Source organism: Thermobia domestica, chromosome 11, assembly GCF_964235325.1.
Source record: "Thermobia domestica chromosome 11, izTheDome1.hap1.1, whole genome shotgun sequence".
NCBI lineage: Eukaryota > Metazoa > Arthropoda > Insecta > Zygentoma > Lepismatidae > Thermobia > Thermobia domestica.
The window spans coordinates 133,252,283-133,271,722 of NC_137464.1; the positions used below are offsets into that span (position 1 = coordinate 133,252,283).

The following is a 19,440-nucleotide window of genomic DNA, read 5'->3' on the forward strand; positions in this document are numbered from 1 at the left end:
AATCACGTTTTTAGCGTTATTCAAATGATCGAGTGCACCAAAAGTTCATGAAGCATTTCACCTGTATTGTGTTTACCGTACTACGAGGGGATACTGGTAATTTTTGCCTCCTATTTTATTTTTTATTTTTTCAGGCACCTTCAGAAATCGTCGAATGAGGGCAGCAGTGTGACTGGTGGTCTGTGATCTTGAGGTGTACCAAGTTTGAGGCCAGTGTGACAGTATTCAGGGAAGCTACAGGGGTAAACGTGACAGACAGCATGTTGGGATATAATTACGGTTAAAACAGCGGGCAGTGATAAAGTTTCTCACAGCAGAGGATGTTCCACCTATTGATATTCATCGTCGAATAGTGCAAGTGCATAGTGCAGCATGTGTTGATGTGAGTACAGTTAGGCGTTGGGCCCGGAAGGCCAAGAACGCAGATCTGGACACCTTATTGCTGAAGAATGAACTCCATACAGGAAGACCAGTGAGTGTGACAGATGATCATCACGAATAACGTGCTGATGAACTGGTACATCAGAATCGAAGAATCACACAGCAGGAACTGTCACTCACGTAAAAGGGTGGCATACATTATTCAGTATTTAAGGTATCCCAAGGTGTGTGCCTATTGGGTGGCTCGTCTGTTGACAAAAGAAATGAAACAGAAGAGGTTATACATTTGTGAACTTCTGCAACAGTACGAGACTGAAGATGATGCATTTCTACAGAGAATTCTCGTATACAACAGAAGACAAATTCTGACCAAAGCACGTATTAACTAATAAATAATAGCGTTACAGTTTCGGCAAATTAACTTTGCCTTCTGTGTTTCTGATTTTGTTTGATGAAGGCAAAAATTAACTTGCCGAACCTGTAACGCTATTATTTATTAGTTAATATATGCTTTTGTCAGAATTTCTTTTATTGTATACAAGAAGTTCCAAAGCTATAATGAGTGGTATTCAGATAATTCTCACAAGTGATAACTCATACGCCCATCATTAAGACCCTAAAAACAAGAGGCAATCCATTTAATTTTGCCACAATGGTTGTCCAAGACCCCAAAAAGCCAAAACAGTGCCATCAGCAGGAAAGGTGCTCCTGACACTGATGTTTTGGGATAGCCGAGGTATTGTTCATTGTGAATTCTTGCACAACAGGAAAAGTGTAAAATCTGAGTCGTATGTGGCAACACTGTGAAGATAAAAGGCACGTGTCAACAGAGTTCGACAGAGTGTGGATGTCCTTCTACCCATGACAATGCAAGACCACACACAAGCCACATGACTACAGCTGCTCTTGAAACCATGAAGTTCACTGTGTTATCTCACCCATCTTATAGCCCTGATCTTGCCCTTAGTGATTTTTTTTTTTTTCAAAATTAAAGGAACATTTGAAGGGCAAACACTTGAAGTTGAGACTGCTGTTCGCTCTTGGTTACACTCACATGATCCTGAGTTCTACACCGCCAGAATGAAACTACTTGTTTATCTTTGGCGCAGATGTATTGCAGTAAATGGCGACTATGCAGAAAAATAAGTACATAATCTTGTAGAGAATTGTGTATGCTTTCATTTGATAGTACACACTTGGTTTTGTAATTTGTAGTTTTTCTTATGACCTAGGAGGTAAAAATTATCAGAATTTCCTCGTATGATTGAACTTAATCTTGCGGCTAAATATGAACAGGAACCAGCATGTTTATTTAAATATCTTCAGTTATAAGTTGTTGCCGTTTCCGCATCTTCATGCTAAATGTGCAGTGGAATCCAACTGCAACTTTTCAAGATGACAACCGCAATATTTATAGGTCTGAAGGCGTTTGTATATGATTTGAGAAAGAGTCATGCACTCTGTCACACGTTGTGTAGCTTGTAAATTCTTAATTTGAAAATCTGTGAGACTGTGGATGACTGGGTCAGATGCAGAAGTAGGCAGTTCTTAATTCGCAGATTATTGTGTACACTGATGTGCAAGTGGATGTACATCAACGTGGGACACTAGCAAGATTTCATTTAATATTTCCAAACAAAATCCAGATAAGAGAAAAGTGTTACCTGGTATTAGAAAAAGTTCTGCGGGGAGTTTTTCTGTCCAGTATGCTTATTCCCTCGAATTTTGTTGGTAACTCGTTTATTATGCAATTGAATTTTTATTAAAAAATTAGTTAAATCAGTCAAAACACGAGGAATGTATTCAAAAATGTCTATCTGAATAGCTAGAAAGCGCACAGGCTAGAGCGGGTGCAGACGATAGGGGAAAGAAATGAACGACAGCCGATCAAAAAATCTCACTTTAGGAGATAAAAGAAGGTAAAATTTCGCACCAAAATACATCTTCCGTGTTTCACCTCGCACCAAAATACATCTTCCGTGTTTCACCTGTTCTCGTGTAAGACGGGTATTACTCAAACCCATTCCTTCAAAATTTGTTGTGAATTTGAAGGAACATGTGATAAACATATTCAGTTAATAAAATGTTAATATCTTCATTTCGCACAACACGCATTTATATATAATAAAAGAAGTTAAATAACATACATATATATTGTCAAGTCAGCTTCCCTTTTGTTGAATAATCAGGCTTGTTTATATAAGTTTTTTGCGTTTTTGTCCACCTTCATATTTTGGTTAATGGCTTTAATAAATTCAAACAAAAGCCTGAACTTAAAGGAACTTAATCATACTATGTAGCTGAGTGTGTGTATTGCGGTTTACACATAGTTGGCTAGATAATAAGATTGTTCCAGGATTTTGTGTGAAGTTAGTGTATATATTACACTCATTAACAAATTAATGTAAGAATACTGGAGCAGCGGAAGAACTTTCAAAATATGAAGATGGTCAGAAACTCAAATATGTAGGTAAACAAGCTTGATTTTCCAACAAAAGGGAAGCGGACTTGACAGAGTTTCCAGTGGAAATTGAACTCAGAAATATAGTCCTATTAAATAAGGATTTAAATACGAAAGTATTTTATTTAAATTATTTTATTACATTCACTTGAGTTAATTTTACGTGTATGTAGTTAATGATTTATTTTGTTGCCGCTACGAAAATCTCATTATTTTCTTTTATGCAATCGTATCAAGGGGACACCGGTTATATTTGCTCACTTTCAGCAGATCGCTAGACTATTCTTTCTATCTTATCTACTATATGGCAATTTAATACGAATGGAGATCCAAGAGCTGTCAGTCTCACCATGGTAGAGATGTGCTAGTAATGTAAAAATTTGCAGTGATAACGTGATTTCACTAATATGTGTGCTGATTTGACCGTACAGATTACATTAAACTGGTATTACAGCCAGAGAATTTAGACGATAGCAGCACGTTGGACAAAATCGAATTAGGTTCCTCTGTCTTCAAGGAAAATCAGCTCAAACGATACATGAAGATATGGTTGCTCTATATGGTAAAGAATTCCGGACTTATGACACAGTAAAACGCTGCAAAACTATTCATATCCAGAATATTAAAGTAATATCGCGACGTGTAATTGTACTGGTCTTTCGTGCAGTTAGCACTTTCGCGATCGTCTAAAATCCAGCTTTCGGTCGGAATATCATATTCATGAATTTTCATCTGATTAAGATTGATAGAGTTGATTTCAAGGTTTTTTGAGCAAATAAAGGTAAATTTAGGCTTAAAATGACAACTAGCGTATCATTGTACAGGTGAATGTGAGCAAAATGGGTATCTATTCGGCATTTGAGATATAGAGTAACGAGAATTTTGAGAAAGATTCTGAATAACTAAGCCTAGCTCAAATTACATCCGAATAGAGCATCCCTCATCCACATCAGTCGATTATTTGAAATAGTATTCACATGTAAGGTTGTGTGAGTCGGCTGCGTCACAAACAGTTCATTAGGGTGACACACCAGCTGTTCTTTTAATCACGTATACACGGTTCCATTTTTCACTTGTAGAGTAGTTCATTCAGGAGTCTTATTCTGGTTATGACGAGTGTTTAGCATACAATCCGAGAACAACAATTACTGGCGAAACTAAATATTTGAGCACTAAGTGCTCATGTTTTTTTCTGACTGATTGAACTACTACTGGAGACTCATCGACGAGCTACTGATTGACTGAGTGACCACTGATCCTTGACTGATCGTAGACTGAACTCTGAATTGCGCGCTGGAATTTGTTTTATAGGTGCAGATGGCGTGAGTATGTTTCCTTTATTCTCATGTATCGATGAACTGTAATTCTCTTCTCTTGAGATAGTGATAGTGAGGTAGTTTTACAATGATCATTTCCTTTGAAGTAGAAATTTTAGATCGATACAAGATCTTGTGGATATAGGATGCTGAGTAAGTTTCAGATTTAATTTGAGAGAGGTGATACGTTATTCCGTGCCGTAGGGGAAACGTGAGTTAAGCGAAAATGCACAATGTGAATTTTCCTGTATATCACTGTACAAGTGCATTGGCTCTGTCTTCTTTTATTTCAGATACGGACCTGCAAAAGGACATTACAGTTCAGTTCAGTATATATCGCATCTAATCTTTGATGATGTCGAAGGAATTGAAAAAAAAAAAAAAAAAAAAAAAAAAAGCTATTATTCTTTATCTGAGATAATACATTTGTAATTGCGATTATTGTTCCTATGTCAATATGCTCTGAACGAACCCATTTATTTGGGTGTTGCGTCGCTCTGTAGACGTCTGTGATCATTTAGATTCTGAGTGCCCGTAAGGTGGGTTCTCCGATTGTTGACACTTTTCAAAAACAGCGATGTGCACAGAACATTTTGGACTTACACCTTAAGGACAAGGATGCTTTTATAAGTAGAGTAGTGAGTATGGGTGAATGCTGAGTATCTATTTAACCCTGAAATCAAAGAAATGAGTAAAACATGGCAACATACCTCGTTTCTACCTCCTAAAAGGCTAAAGTGCAGCTTACATCCAGCAAGTTCATGCCCATATTTCGGAACCATAAAAGTATGATCTTAATTGATTACTTACAAAAAAAAAAAAAAAAAAAAAAAAAAAAAAAAAAAGTTACAATGACAGCGAATACAGGAACCCACTGGAAAAGGTACGGGATGGTATGAAAGCAAGGAAGTGGGTCTTAAAATTTGTTTTGCTGCTAGCGGACGTTGAGAAGCAGAAAACTCATTCTTATGCACCAAGGTGGCTACGAACATTTTTCCGCCACACACCCGATTTAGCTCCATCTGATTACTTTCTCTTCCCAAGTTTGAAGAAATATTTTCAGCTAAGTGTTTAACGGAAGATGATGTTATAAATGTAAACTAAATGTGGTTTGCCTTCAACTTCGCAGGCTTTTTTTACGCAGATTCATAGATTGGATTAGTTTGGGTTTGAGTTTCAGGAGCGAGAAACGTAGACCTACACCTCAACGTGGAATCCAAACAACATTAGCTCCCGCAGGGAATCGAACTCGGGTCTCCCGCGCCAAAGGCGTGTACGCGAACTATGTAGCCGCGACGGAGCTCTTGATCAATGGACTTGTCAAGTGTAAGGAAGATGATGTGAATACATGAAGAACTACGCGAGCGTGGACCAAATTCCTTAGTCATTTCTATCATGATGAGGGAAGAATTTCCTGACCTCCCCTTGTATTTAACTACACATTTTATCTTTACAGCTTTATATGATACAAATAAACGTGATAACCAGCATAGATCTGTAAACTTGTGGTACACGTTGGTCCTATTGTTGTAAAACTTGTTTAGATTTTTTAAAAGATAATTATCCCAGATATTTAATTTATCCTAATTTTAAAAGTAAGTTACATTTCACTACGCAGCTAATATTTTCATGGAGTCAATGCACTATTTTTGATAGAACATAATGGTTGACTTTATTCCTGCTATTAAAAAAGTTATAACTCAGTGAGCAGGTATAAAAAAATATCTCAGAACTTCCCAAACGAGACCAGAAATCAGGAGATAACGATTAATGAAGTGGATATTGGAGTGTGTAAGAGTTTCTTCTTTGAGAACTCTTTCCAGTTGCGTTTCCAAGAATATGCGTCTAATTATGTGCTTTAGAAGATGCTTCCGCCTTTGTCAAGAATTCATTAGGTCGCTTCATCATTTTCAGTGAGTTGAGTTCAAACTTCGTTGAAGAACTTAAGACAAAATCTACAAGTTCATGTTAAGAGTTAAATATAACTGAACTGAAAGTCTGCTTAAAAATAAGAAAAGTAAATTAAAAAAAAAAAAAAAGTCTGTTACCTTGTATGGAATGAAAAGGTTTTATGAGAAGACGGCAAAACACGCCTTTTCAAAACTACCACTGATCAACCCTGTGCTGAAAAAGTCTTTTAAGTCTCACTTACGCGAAACCTTGTACTCCACAGCCCATTACTTCACCAAGACGAATGGGAGATATTGCAATATGAGCTTCAAGATGAATGGAAGATATTACAATGTGAGCTAATTTCAGAAGTTCTTTTTCTTTTTTTTTTTCTTTTTTTTTTTTTCTTCTCATAGCAGGGCCAAAAAATGATGAACACTTAAATGAGGAGGCAGCACATGAAATGTCTTACGCACTTCCAGGAAGAAAAGCAGGCAGAATTGATAATCTGTGAGTAAACATAACAATTAAGAAATGTTACGCAAATTGCAGAACCACTCACATTCATTTATTTTTTATTTATTTATTTTTTTTTAAATCACGTATGTGAGCGTAGAAAAGATTTATACTGTTGATATTACTTTTTGACCCGAAATTTCTGGCTTTCCATGATTAAAAATAATTTATTCTTTTTATTTTTTAAGCTGATAATTAACCATCATCATTATTTGCAGATCATTTTGGAAAACTATGCATTCCCTGGTCTTCTTATGATAGGAACAGATTCCCATACTCCAAATGGTGGAGGTCTTGGGTGCCTGTGCATCGGTGTTGGTGGAGCAGACGCTGTGGACGTAATGGCAAATATACCATGGGAACTTAAATGCCCGAAGGTAAAATAATATTCTTGATTAATTTTTCATATATTCTTACGTTTAATATAATAGTTAGGGCTAGATCGTGATCACCTAAAAGCTTTAGAAATACGCATGCAGGTATGGCCAAATATCAATTGCCAAGTATTACTGAGTTATATATATAAAGTAAAATATAACAAGGCAAAACCACTAAAATAGGCCTAATTTTAGCATATAATAAAACCTTTACATCCTGAAGATTGTACATTCTATCATTAATAGAAACTGTAAACAGTAATGGTCCTAGAGCTGATCTTTGAGGAATACCCTTTAAAATTTCTCCTTCATATGATAATTATTTGCTTTAACCTTAAAAGTTCTATTGCTAAGAAAGCTTTTGAACTATTCTATAAGTAATGGTGACACACACAAGCAATCTAACTTTTGTAATAACAACGAATGTTGTACCATGTCAAATGCTTTTGAGAAGTCTCTATATATATTACGTCAACTTGTTTTTTCGCAGATAATTCTTCCAATATATAATCAGTAATATCTGTTCAGTCTGTCATCGTTTTTTTTTTTTTATTTATTTATTTTTTTTTTTATTACAAACCCATGTTGTGGTTCTATTATAAACAATTTTCACTGGAAGGACAAATATTCATAGATCAGCGTTTCGAATATTTTCCCAAAGGCATTTATTGGTCGATATTTACTCATTTTTTTTCTTCCCCTTTGAGTATTGATACAATGGTGGTCTTTTTCCATTGATCTGGAAAAATACCTGTACGTAAAGTAATATATATGTCAGCAAGGACTGGTGCAATATTGTTGGATGCTTTGATTACATAATTGTGAACTTGATCCTGGCCTACTGCTGTACAAGGTTTCAGACGTTTAATTACTTTGTGAACATCAGGCACAGATATAAAAGGAATGCCAATAATACCATTATTAGCATGTTCATGTACATTTTCGATTTTAATATTCATGCAATTACTAAATGTTTTTTTCAAAATAGCACATAAATGCATTAACTACACCGTATACATCTTGATATGTCTTTTCTTCATAATCCATTACATGCACTGTGATAATGTTTTTGTTCTTTAAATTTTTCCAAAACACCTGTTGATTTGTAAACAAGCTGTTTTTAAGTTGTTAGAAATAGTTAATTTTAATTTCTTTACCATTTTCTACATTCTGAGAATTTTATACACCATTCTAGCATATTTGTTCTTCTATGTGTGGAACAGTGTTTCCCTATTTCTTAATTTTTTCAACTCTCTGTTTACCCAGGGACATTGGATTGGACTTCTATTCTCTTTTATTTTTTTTATTTAATTTTATTTTGTTTTAATATTGTTGTTAAAGCTACTCTTAATTTTAGTATATACTTGGCTAACTATGCTGTTAACATTATTACATGAACTTTCAGTTGTAAAGTTGAATAGATCATTGTAAATTGCTATAAAATTGGCTTTCTTGTACTCATAGTTCAAAGTCTTGTTCCTTGTTATGTTACAAGTCGTTACACTATTAGGGATTTCAACTGTAAATGGTGAATGGTATTTATCTGTCTTTATTAGAGATAAAGAGTTGCTAAATAAAGCTATTTCATCTAGAATTGTTAGGAAAAGATGCAAAATCGTAAGCATCGTATGCATAATTGTATTGCTTACAATCTAGCGTATTACAAAATTAAATAAGTTTTTCGACCTTTTGTTTAATATAATGATGCGAAGTGCAAGTTTCATTCTTAAATACATGTATATTCATTGCAAGAGTATTTATATAACCAGTAATATTATCGACACTAGTGTTTGGAGGGATATAGTGTAGATCTATTATTAAGTCCTTGTAGTGTGATTTAAGTTTGACCCGTACGATATCGAGATTTTGGGGATTAGACAGTACCTCAAATCTAATGTTGTTTTTTTTTTTTTAATTAAGAAAATAACACCACCACCTTTTGATTTACCTGTTATTTTGGCACATCTATCTATCCTAAGCATACAGTACTCATATTCTAAATGATTTAGATAAGAACCTTCGCTTTTGAACTACCTTTCAGATATGCAAATTAAATCAGTCATTACATATCGTTTCATTAATAAAATCTTCTATCTTTCCATTCATACCTCTGACGTTCTGGTAAAACATACTTAGATATGTATTAGCCATTAGTGTTCATTATCATTGTTGCCGGCATTACCGGGTATTACCTTTGAAGTATTGTTTTGGAAGCACTCTTGCACTATTTCGTCGTTGTTGAGAGTACTGTAAAAGCGCGTTATGAGGAAATCTGTAGGCCGGAGTTCCGGGATAATCTTTCTTGTCTACTGATAAATAGAAAGATGAATACGTATTAAACTTAGTTTTTAGTTTTTCACACCTAAGTATACTCACTTCCATTTTATTTTGTGCGAACAGAATTATTTCTTCTTTCTTAACGTCGGGATCTAATAGTGTTATAAACAGCGCTTTGGCATTCACTTTCTTTATAGTCCTCAATGTACTGTCTTTCCGAGTCCTATCAGCATACAAGCCTGTTTTTTCTTTCTTACCAACACGAATCCGTCACTTTTGCTGGGGTCATTATCCTCAGAAACCGTAGATGCCTTATCGCCACTTTCACTTTTCTTGTTACAACATTGATGTAGGTTAGTAATATTTTGACCTTGATTTTGAACCATAGCTGAATTGTTAATGTTCGGATTTGGGCTGCCTTCCAATTGTTTGTTTGTGTTTGGATTTGCGTACACACCGGTTACACTTGGAGGGGTTTTCACTATAATTACGTATGACTTGTTTGCATAGTGATTTTCAATAAGGTTCTGAGATTCAATTTGTTTCGTTTTAACTTGCATTATTTCAAGACGTAATGCTTGCACTTCCCTTACAAAGCTGCCTATTTTTTCAGCCATAAGATGTACTGGACTTGTTAATGAATGTCACTTAACACAGTTCACAATTTTGTTTTTGTTTTCTGTTGAATTAATTTCACTGGAGATTTCTTCATCGCTGCTAAAGGGCTTCCAGTAAGAGAAAGTCTCTGACAGTTCGCAGCGGCGTTGCCACTGCTCACATCTCAGCGCTTTGGGATCGAACGAAAAAGATATCAAAAATAAATACACTTATCTACCTACACAAATAGGCGGTTCACATAACCTAGACTATGAAATTGTTACGGCAGAGTGAAAAACATATATGTACAATACGCGATTATAATATTCCCAAAATGAAAAGATAAAGCCTGAGGAGGTAATCAAATATCATAATAGCCATCTTATTTAAAACAAAAAGTGTCTCAACATCTTCCGTCAATTTTATCTTGGGAAAAATATTTCGAAATGAATATATAACATTCATATATTGGCTGCTAATGCTTATGAGTAGGAAAGGTGCAGACAAGGTAGAGGAAATATGAGACCACAGACTTTTATCAATTGGTAGTGCCCCGTGGTTTGCCTAGTGGGAATAAGAGAAAATCGCTGAAACCTAGTCACGATGGCTAGCCCTGATTTTGAACCCAGAACCTCCCGAATGTTAAGCCAATACTTTACCACTGAGCCACGGGCGCTCGGTGTAAAAAATCCTTTTTGTTAAAGCAACTAAAGAGAAGTTCTTATTCCTACTGTGTGTTGGATGGGATGTTTCTTTCTCGAATTATATTCATAAATACGCCGTCGAATCGCATATTCTTGGAAGACGTCCAGTGCGGTCTTTGGTACACGGTTTTGGTCGCGTCCTCCCAGACGTTCGGAGCACCTCTACAATATGAAAGTCGAGATTGTTTGGATAGTTCTCCCTTGTTATTCTTTTCACCTGTGTTGTGGTGATTTTGAAAGCAGCGTCAGCTCTTTCAACTACTTTCGTTAGTGAGGAAAAAGGGAACTATTATGACTTTCTTGCTCCAAATATGTCCGCAAATTAAATACCAACTCTCGACATTGGCTGTTCAAGGTAGCATCTCTGCCAAATTTACCTTATTATTGGTATTATTATTATTATTATTATTATTATTATTATTATTATTATTATTATTATTATTATTATTATTATTATTATTATTATTATTATTATAATAATAATAATAATAATAATAATAATAATAATAATAATAATAATAATAATAATAATAGACTACTGGAAAATAGATAAGCGAAAGCAAAACTAACACAAACCCGATAAGACACTGAAAATGGAAATACATACAAAAACACGCCAGTGGGAGGGAATTACTCACACCAAACACTGGTAGATAATCACAAAGTAACATAGCAATTTAAAATAATATTGTACAAATATTTGAGTATTTAATTTAACAACACAAGATAGCTATATCTTTTTCACTTCACTTTCAGAACTTATCAACTTGAAGACTTAGACGTAAATGACAGCTAGAAAGACAGATCTCAAAACCGGCAACGTTGTAGCACATGTTTTGTTGTTTTTCATAAAAACGAGTTCTTACCAAAGTGTTGCCATAGACACAATAAACATACTAATTCTAGAATCAGATGGCACACGACTTCGTACTAAACTGAAAATGAGTATGTTTTATTGTACTGAAATCACCAATAGCAAATTGTAGCTGTTCTCTAAATTATTGTTGTACATTTATTTCAGCAATATATATTAAAAAAAAAAAGTCTATTTTGATGAGTTTCGCTTTTCTCCTGTGTTGAGGTCGTGTCAAGAAGAGAAAGTATGTGGAAAGAACAAGTAGCGGGATGGCCAGTTGAACAAAAACAGCGGAATTTGAGGGATGGTCCGGAAACGCGGCTTGGTATTGTTTCCAAAGCTCCATTGCTGGATTATTTCTCTTCCACCCTTCTCCTCTTCCCTTCTTCTGAATGAAAGCTTATTTTAAGGAAAGTTTGTTTCCAAGCAATTCATAATGGCAGCCACATAGCAGATTGATGCATTGGTTCTTCATCTTTGGAAGATGTGGAATTGAGTTCCAGTACTGTCGTGTACACTGGCGCAAATCCCAGGGTGGATGAGGGGGACGATGCCAAAAAGAATGGATTCGACATTAATATGTGTCATTTTTGATTATTTTTATGTTACCACTCCACTTTTCACAGTATATATATTTATATATAATGACATCCCACTGTTCACTTAGGATATACATTTTAATCAATTTAATGTCGAAAGATCCGAAGATTGATAAGCATGTAAAATATCATTTTAATATTTTCAATAGTTGTTGCGTGATCGATTAGACAAACTCTCATTCAATTTTACATGATAGATCTTTTTATGTATTGAGTTCTAGTTTGAGTTTAACGTCCTTTTCAGCAGCGAGGCTATATGAGATGGTCCCTACTAATTAACATGTAATCCGAACCACGTGAACTCCTGCCGGTTCACTTCGAATGTCGAAAAAGAAAAAAAAACGGACAATGTGAAAAGAAAGGGAAAAATGTTAAAATAGAAACAAAGGACATATAAAGAAATAATAAATAAACAAGGGAAGAAAAATCTTCCTTTTCGTTTCATCTACAATAGCAGTTTTTTTTTTTTTTTTTTTAAATAATGGAGTGAAATAGACTGACCGTGGTTGGCAACACTAGTGTCAAACTAGGGGCTGCGGTTTCCCTTTGCACGTGGTAAGAAATGTCAGAGACCATCTCTTACTGGAAGCCCTCTAGTAGATGAATCATCGTTATCAATACGTTTGGAGCACTCGCTTTGAAAATTCGATCTCACTGGCTGAGAGATACCTATGGGTGTAGGATCATTGCGACTTCTTATGCATAATAATAATAATACAAGGTAGCCAGAAAAATTCTTACCGCTTTAGAGCAGTAATAAACAAAGAACAGTAAAATGGACGGTATGTACCTTTAGGTTTTGAATATGCTCCATCAGCATCCAACGCCTTTTGCCAACATTCCTGTAGCTGCACAATACCCTGCTAATAAAACTCGGCGGTTGTGGATGCAAAGAAGTTCATGAGTGCGTTCCGCAAATCTTCCTCATTTGCTGATTATCTCCCACGGTGGTGTATGTTGAGGAAATAAAATAGGTTTTAATCTGTTAACGCAAGGTGCGGTGAATATGGTGCATGGCACAGTGTCTTCTAACCAAGTTGTTGAAGGGTCTTACATAAGTCTTGATGTAAGCCTGTTCACCGTACGCCTCTATTTCATCAGATGTCGGTCATCAGATATCGACCCCCAGTATTTTAACGGTTCAATGGTAGGTTCCCTTAGCTTTTGTGTATAACAGAAATTGTGTTAGTGTAACACACGTCCTTGCAGCATTTACATGAACTTGTATAATTCTAGTCTTATCTGACATGTATACTGTCGGAGAACAAGATTCATGTTACGATTCTAAATAGGTACATGTTCATTGTATTCTCAGAATGCATACCACATGGTATCATTGACTGGGACAACCTTATTGATTTCAATATCAAGTTAGTTTTTCATACAATTCTTCTAGTTTGTCAATAACTGGCCTGGCTAAAGTTAGAATGCTGAACCAGCTTGCCCCGCATCGAGTTCAAACGTAACCTCGACAAGCTTCGTCGAGAAAGACTGTTATCAGTTTCTGGAATCCAAATCAATTCCTTCACGTTCCAAAAAAAAAAAAAAAAAAAAAAGATGATCTATACAAATTTGACTTTATCTTCTTCAGTGATACAAGTACTGGATCATCCAGTGACTTCTGTTTTAGGTTTGAGAAACGTATTGGTGTATCCTGTGAACAGACTGCCTTTTTTGGTTATTGAATTATACGTTTTGTAATCTTAAATTTGAAACACTTCAGTAACTTGATTTCCTAATTATATTTCCTGTACGACTACCAAGTCCCTGTAAGCCACCGTTGACAGTCTTCATGCGTACACATTGATTAGTTCCTGATTGTTTCATTTTTTCATTTACCGATGTGGATGGTGGTAAAAGTATTTTACCGGGAGGATCGTGACTTTTATCAGATTGTTTGCTGGCTAATTGATGGCATATCCTCATCTCCTTGAATATAAATTCTTAGGTGTGATACAGAATATCTATCGCGCTTGTTGATATATGAATAAAGGCTAATAATATCGGTGCATTTATTGTTTCTCCTTTAGTTAAACGACTTTGTAGTACATTTTCACAGATCGTCCGACCTCCAGAAAAGCTGAGTGTGGAATTTAAGGGCGTGCGGTTCATGTAAAGGTGTGTCTTGAGGTACGGGAACATTGCTCGATTCTACTTCAGGATCTGTTCAAATTCGCGTTCGTACAGGTAATGTACCGATACCCTAATTCATGCAGTCGTACAATTTTTCGTTGCGTACGTTCACATCTGAATTCCATTGTGTCTTCAGAATTGCCATAGATGGTGTATACGCCGACCAAACAATAGTTTATTGTTTTACGCATTTAATTAAACAGTTTGTAAGTTACTGAAAACAATAACAATTTATTTTGCATCTGTAATTGTGGAGTGTATTAATTTGTATAGTTGCTGGAATTAATAAGTATTAGAATGAAAATATAACACACAAACACTGAAGATCCCGCACACGAGGCTTTTGCAGGAAAGCACAACACAACACTGACAAAAACATGCGGGAGGCGGCCTAACTGTATTTTTGAAAAGAAAGACAAGAGACCGCCGGAGTAAGATACTACAAATAGAAACCATATTGACCTGCAGAGACATCTCTACAGCAAAACTGACACTACTTAAAACATATATTTTGTTTCAAGTTTTGAAAATGCTGACAATAGGCTCAAATACTGAGAATACATAAGCCTCCTTTTTCTTCTTATTTTTATGAAACAAACAGAGGGCAGAACGGCCCGAACAGATGGGCTGATTACGTCCTGTATTGCAAAAATTCTTACAGCCATGGAAATTGCAGCCTTCAAATTTATAGACGTTCTCTTCTAACATTTCAGGATATTGATAGTATCCGTTAACCTTGAATCCTACAATAAAAACTTCTTCCTGTCGAGATGCATGTAGGATTTTCTTGCCTTCCATTTTCTGGGTGTAGGTTAACCATCTTATTCCAGCAATGTATTGTGTACTCCTTTATCGGTAACCACGGAGGTAAAACTGCAATAATATTAAGCTTCAGGAAATTCCGTCTAAACACGATACTACATATGCTGGCAATGGAGATACTCTCCAAGAACGGATTAACAGAAGATCGATCCGTGTAGATATATATATTAGGGGTGTTCGGAATTCGATTTCGTATTCCGGAATGTTTCGAAATTCCGGAATGTTCCGCAAATTCCGTAACATTCCAAAAGTTTGGAATTGTAAAATGCTCCAAAAGTATGAATTTCGGAACTGTTTTCAAGACTGAAATTTTGAAGCTCACTGTTGATTCTGGAATCGTTTCGAAGTTTGAATATAAAAGTTCGAAACAGTCCTGAGGCAATGATTCTGAAACATTGTTACAAGGCTTTAATCCCACAAATTTACTCCCAAATACTTTCTCGTTTCACTTCGGTATCTATGGAATATAGTAGCAACATGTCTTAAACAGTTATGCATTCTCGTATTTACAATTATTGGAATAAAATACAGCATTTTATCTTTATCTTTTACATTTTTTTTTCAATCATTGCCATCTTGTATTTTGAAGTACCATCAAGGAAACAATTTACATGTTTGGCATTTTAATTCCAAAATATTTGTTTTACTATTAAGCAAACAATACAAGAGCACATGAACATTTGTAGTCATGTCATTTGAAATTATATTAATGAACTTTTAATCTAAAGTACAATGAGTACACATAATGTGAAAATTTTGACAACTGAAACCCTGAAATGGTATAACTGATGCTACCTGAGACGTCATCAAATAATGCAACAAAAATGTAAAGGTAAATTACTATTCAAAGAAAAAGCAAAATTTCTGTGCTACAAAATAATACTGTTAGAGAACAATGATGTGGATAAAATATTATAAGAGCATGTATTAAATGTCAATTTTCATATAAATACCCAGATGATTTTTTTTTTAAATTAGGGGAAAGTAGACTTTAGACGATATTAGACAAGGCAATTATGTATGCAAAATTAGGAGACATGCATTCAAATTATTTCCTGTAATAAAAATTAGAATTCAACTTTCCATGGTAGATTGCACATGTTCTATCTCCGAACAAGGTGAAATACGTGCAATTTACTATGGAAAGTTGAATGTTAATTATTATTGCACGAAATAATTTGAACGCATGACTCTTAGCATGCAAGATTGCATAGAAAATTGCATCGCAATAAAATGGGCTTTAGGGACTTTTAGCTTAACAAACTTCTTTTATCTCATTGATCTTTTTTATCTGATTTATTTGGGAAATCAGGAGAAAGAAAGTTTTCGCCAACTTTTCTACTCAAGAAAGTAAGACATCAATTTTTGTAAAGATCAATTTACGCAAAGTACGAATAGTTTTTGATACAAATTAATTATTTCGTAAGAGCGAAATATGAACATTAGGCTAATACTTTTAATGTGAATATTAACATTTACAAAATGATTTCTTTCATTTTTAACTTTTACCATCGCTACTCACAATTTCGGTATACCAATTGAACATTTACCTTTCTTGTTGTTAGTTAGTTATTGGTGCAGACCCTTTCATCTGAATGCATAACTACCCTTCATATTGCAGCTTTGTATGAAAATGTACATATTCTGTTGGCTTGTATCAATGTAATTTGTTTAAAGAAAGTAACATGCTTTTACATCAGAATTTCACAACATTGATAATATATTGGTGATTAATACAATTTCTCAACAAAACAATTTTAAATGTTTTTCACTCACACAATTCATTTATCACCTTGCATAAAATTTTGATTAGTAGAGTTAGAACTAATCTTCATACGTAGGTTCCAATGCTTAGTATTTAACTGATAGACACCTTTATTTAGTTAGTTATTCAAGTAAGTGTCGCAGGACAAGAAAAGAGTAGCGCGTACATGTGAATAATTATAAGATATGTAAAGTTTGCACCTCTATTCGATTTACTCTCGTTGTACATGTTGAGAGGTTATGCAAATAATGCTTGATAAAGCTTTCATTATAAAAAAAACACCAGTAGCATCATGATTATAGAAGTTACAAAAAACATTAAACAGTAATCCCTTGTTCTAAGAAATTTTTTGCTGTTTACAGCATGCCAGTATACTAAATACAATACAAGCGATGCATTATTAATTTTAGCTTTGCGTGATTTGAACCTGAAATATGAAATACTGATTTTAGTTTCCAAAAAGTTCATGTAACATCAATAATGCATATTTTTACATAACACGGGCAGCAGCATAATAATTGTACATTTATATATCTGAAGATGAAAGAATATTAAACACTATTTTGTAACAAATTATGTAAGATACTAAACGGTACCACAATAATATCTGCCTACCAGCTATAACATCATAGTATTAAACTGTCATTACAAATTACTAGAATTTTGTGGTCTTATGAAAAAACTTCATTGAATTTTGACTGGTTGAGTTTAAACTTGAATGACTAAATTTGAATTTAGTTTTATTTTTAGGCAACTAAGGCTAAAAATAAAAAATAAAACTGTCGCGCGAGAGGCGTAGGTGTAAAGAATTATTTAGATTGTTTAATACAAAAGCGCCTTATTTCCAAAAGGACACTGCTTGATAGCGTATGCTATGCTATGGCATACTGAAATGCCACGAAAACTATACTGTAGTGTTCACGTCCTGTTACATATGCACATCAAGCTTTAGTCAACGAAATGATCTATTTGTTCACAAAACGGAAACACCTGACTTAGCAAAATAATATTCTGTGCACTATTGCAGATATCACAAATTTAAAATCCAGCCATCAACCAACTATCAAGAAAAAAAAAATCTAGCAACAAAGCACGGACGTCGGTGGGTTGGGAATCATGTTCGTCTTTAGATTATTGACAAATAATTTCTACTTCCCTCCCAGTAAGCAGGGGTGTGGGGCCACCGGAAATACTGGTCAGAATTTTTTCAAATATTTCAGACTATCCTATCCCTTTAATTACTGAAAATCGTATTTTCTTTTAAATGATTCTCTGCCCCTCCTTCAGGTACTTATACTTAACATGGCCATACATCAAAAGATATGCAGTTCAATTTCTTGTTGGGTTGCCTCGTATAAATGGAAAAGGTACAGTCGGTATTCATTTAAAAAAGAATATACAAAGTAGTTTATAAAAAAGGTGTTCTTGGAAGATAAACCAAACTAAAGGGAAGAACTAGCTCGAATTTCTATGTTCCGATTTCTGCAACAAAATCACGGAATTTACACTGAATCACTTATGATTGAGACTTTATGGATAACCAGACAAAGTTCCAAATCTTATGGCAATCGTTCACAGTGAATGGATCTAGAGAATGAAACAAACCAGTTGCCGTGGACCAAAACTCTTTTCCTTCAGCACAGCGGAATCAATATCCGGTTTCAAAGCTAAGCTTTGCGCACACCTCTCAGTTCGGGGTAACAGCAAAAATTATTTTTTCAATAAGAAGTTCCGGATGTTTCGAAATTCCGGAATGTTCCGAAATTCCGAAATGTTTCGAAATTCCGGAACGTTTCGAAATTCCGAACGTTTCAAAAATCCGAAATTCCGGAACGTCTTGAAACTGTGTTCCGATTCCGGAATTGGAATTTCCGTTCCGAAAAATTCCGGAATTCCGGAATTAGAACAGCCCTAATATATATATATATATATATATATATAGATAGATAGATAGATATATATATATAGATATATATATATATATATATATATTATATATATATATATATATATAGATAGATAGATATGTGGTGTGTGCGTGTCGTTGGGGAACCCGACAATCTTTGTAGGTCGATCGGTTTACGGAGCAGCATCGTGAGCAATTTTTGCAAAGCGAGCTATTTTTGTGGTTGCTCGAATTGTTTTTTACTTTTAACGTGTTTAGGACGCTCATATGGGTCCCCACGCGAGTTCTTTTGACTCCGCTCGTTTATATGGATACAGCCGGTTGTGTATGTAAAGTGTGTGTTCAGACTGAAAAATTACGTTTCTCGATTGGTGTGTATTCCGACGCAGTGCCATCTACGTGTGTATTGCAAGCAGGAACTAGAGCAATTCAAACACCCTACAGCTGCGTTCACCATTGTTGCCAATCAAGTATTTTATTGAAATGTTAAAAAAAAATTAGCAGCTATGGCAGACGAATTATTCATGGTAAGAACTCGGATATGACTATTACGTAAAAATAACCCTATGTCTAATTTTTTTTTTTTTATTTATTAAAAGTGAAGGTTGGAGGAGGGAAGGTAGAAGTGTGTATATATATATATATATATATATATATATATAAATAAATGAAACTCCATAACTCTGGAACCACCGAACCGATCTCATTCAAAATTCAACATGGATAAAGTTCAGACCTGGAATGACTTTTATCATTTTAGTTTGATGGTGGCAGTGCAGTGTAGGGAAAGGGGAGAGGGATTTATATATATTTATACTATATATTTATCCTGATACCGAT

General features: G+C 34.8%; 1 protein-coding gene across 1 annotated transcript in view; it reads left to right on the forward strand.

Annotated features, from left to right (window-relative positions):
* LOC145664455 (aconitate hydratase, mitochondrial-like) overlaps window positions 1-19,440 on the forward strand; it is a 417,790-nt gene that overhangs the window by 145,397 nt on the left and 252,953 nt on the right. Inside the window, exon 5 of the mRNA XM_081731145.1 lies at window positions 6,783-6,941. Coding sequence (XP_081587271.1) covers window positions 6,783-6,941 — 159 coding nt within the window. The remainder of the gene's footprint in view (window positions 1-6,782; window positions 6,942-19,440) is intronic.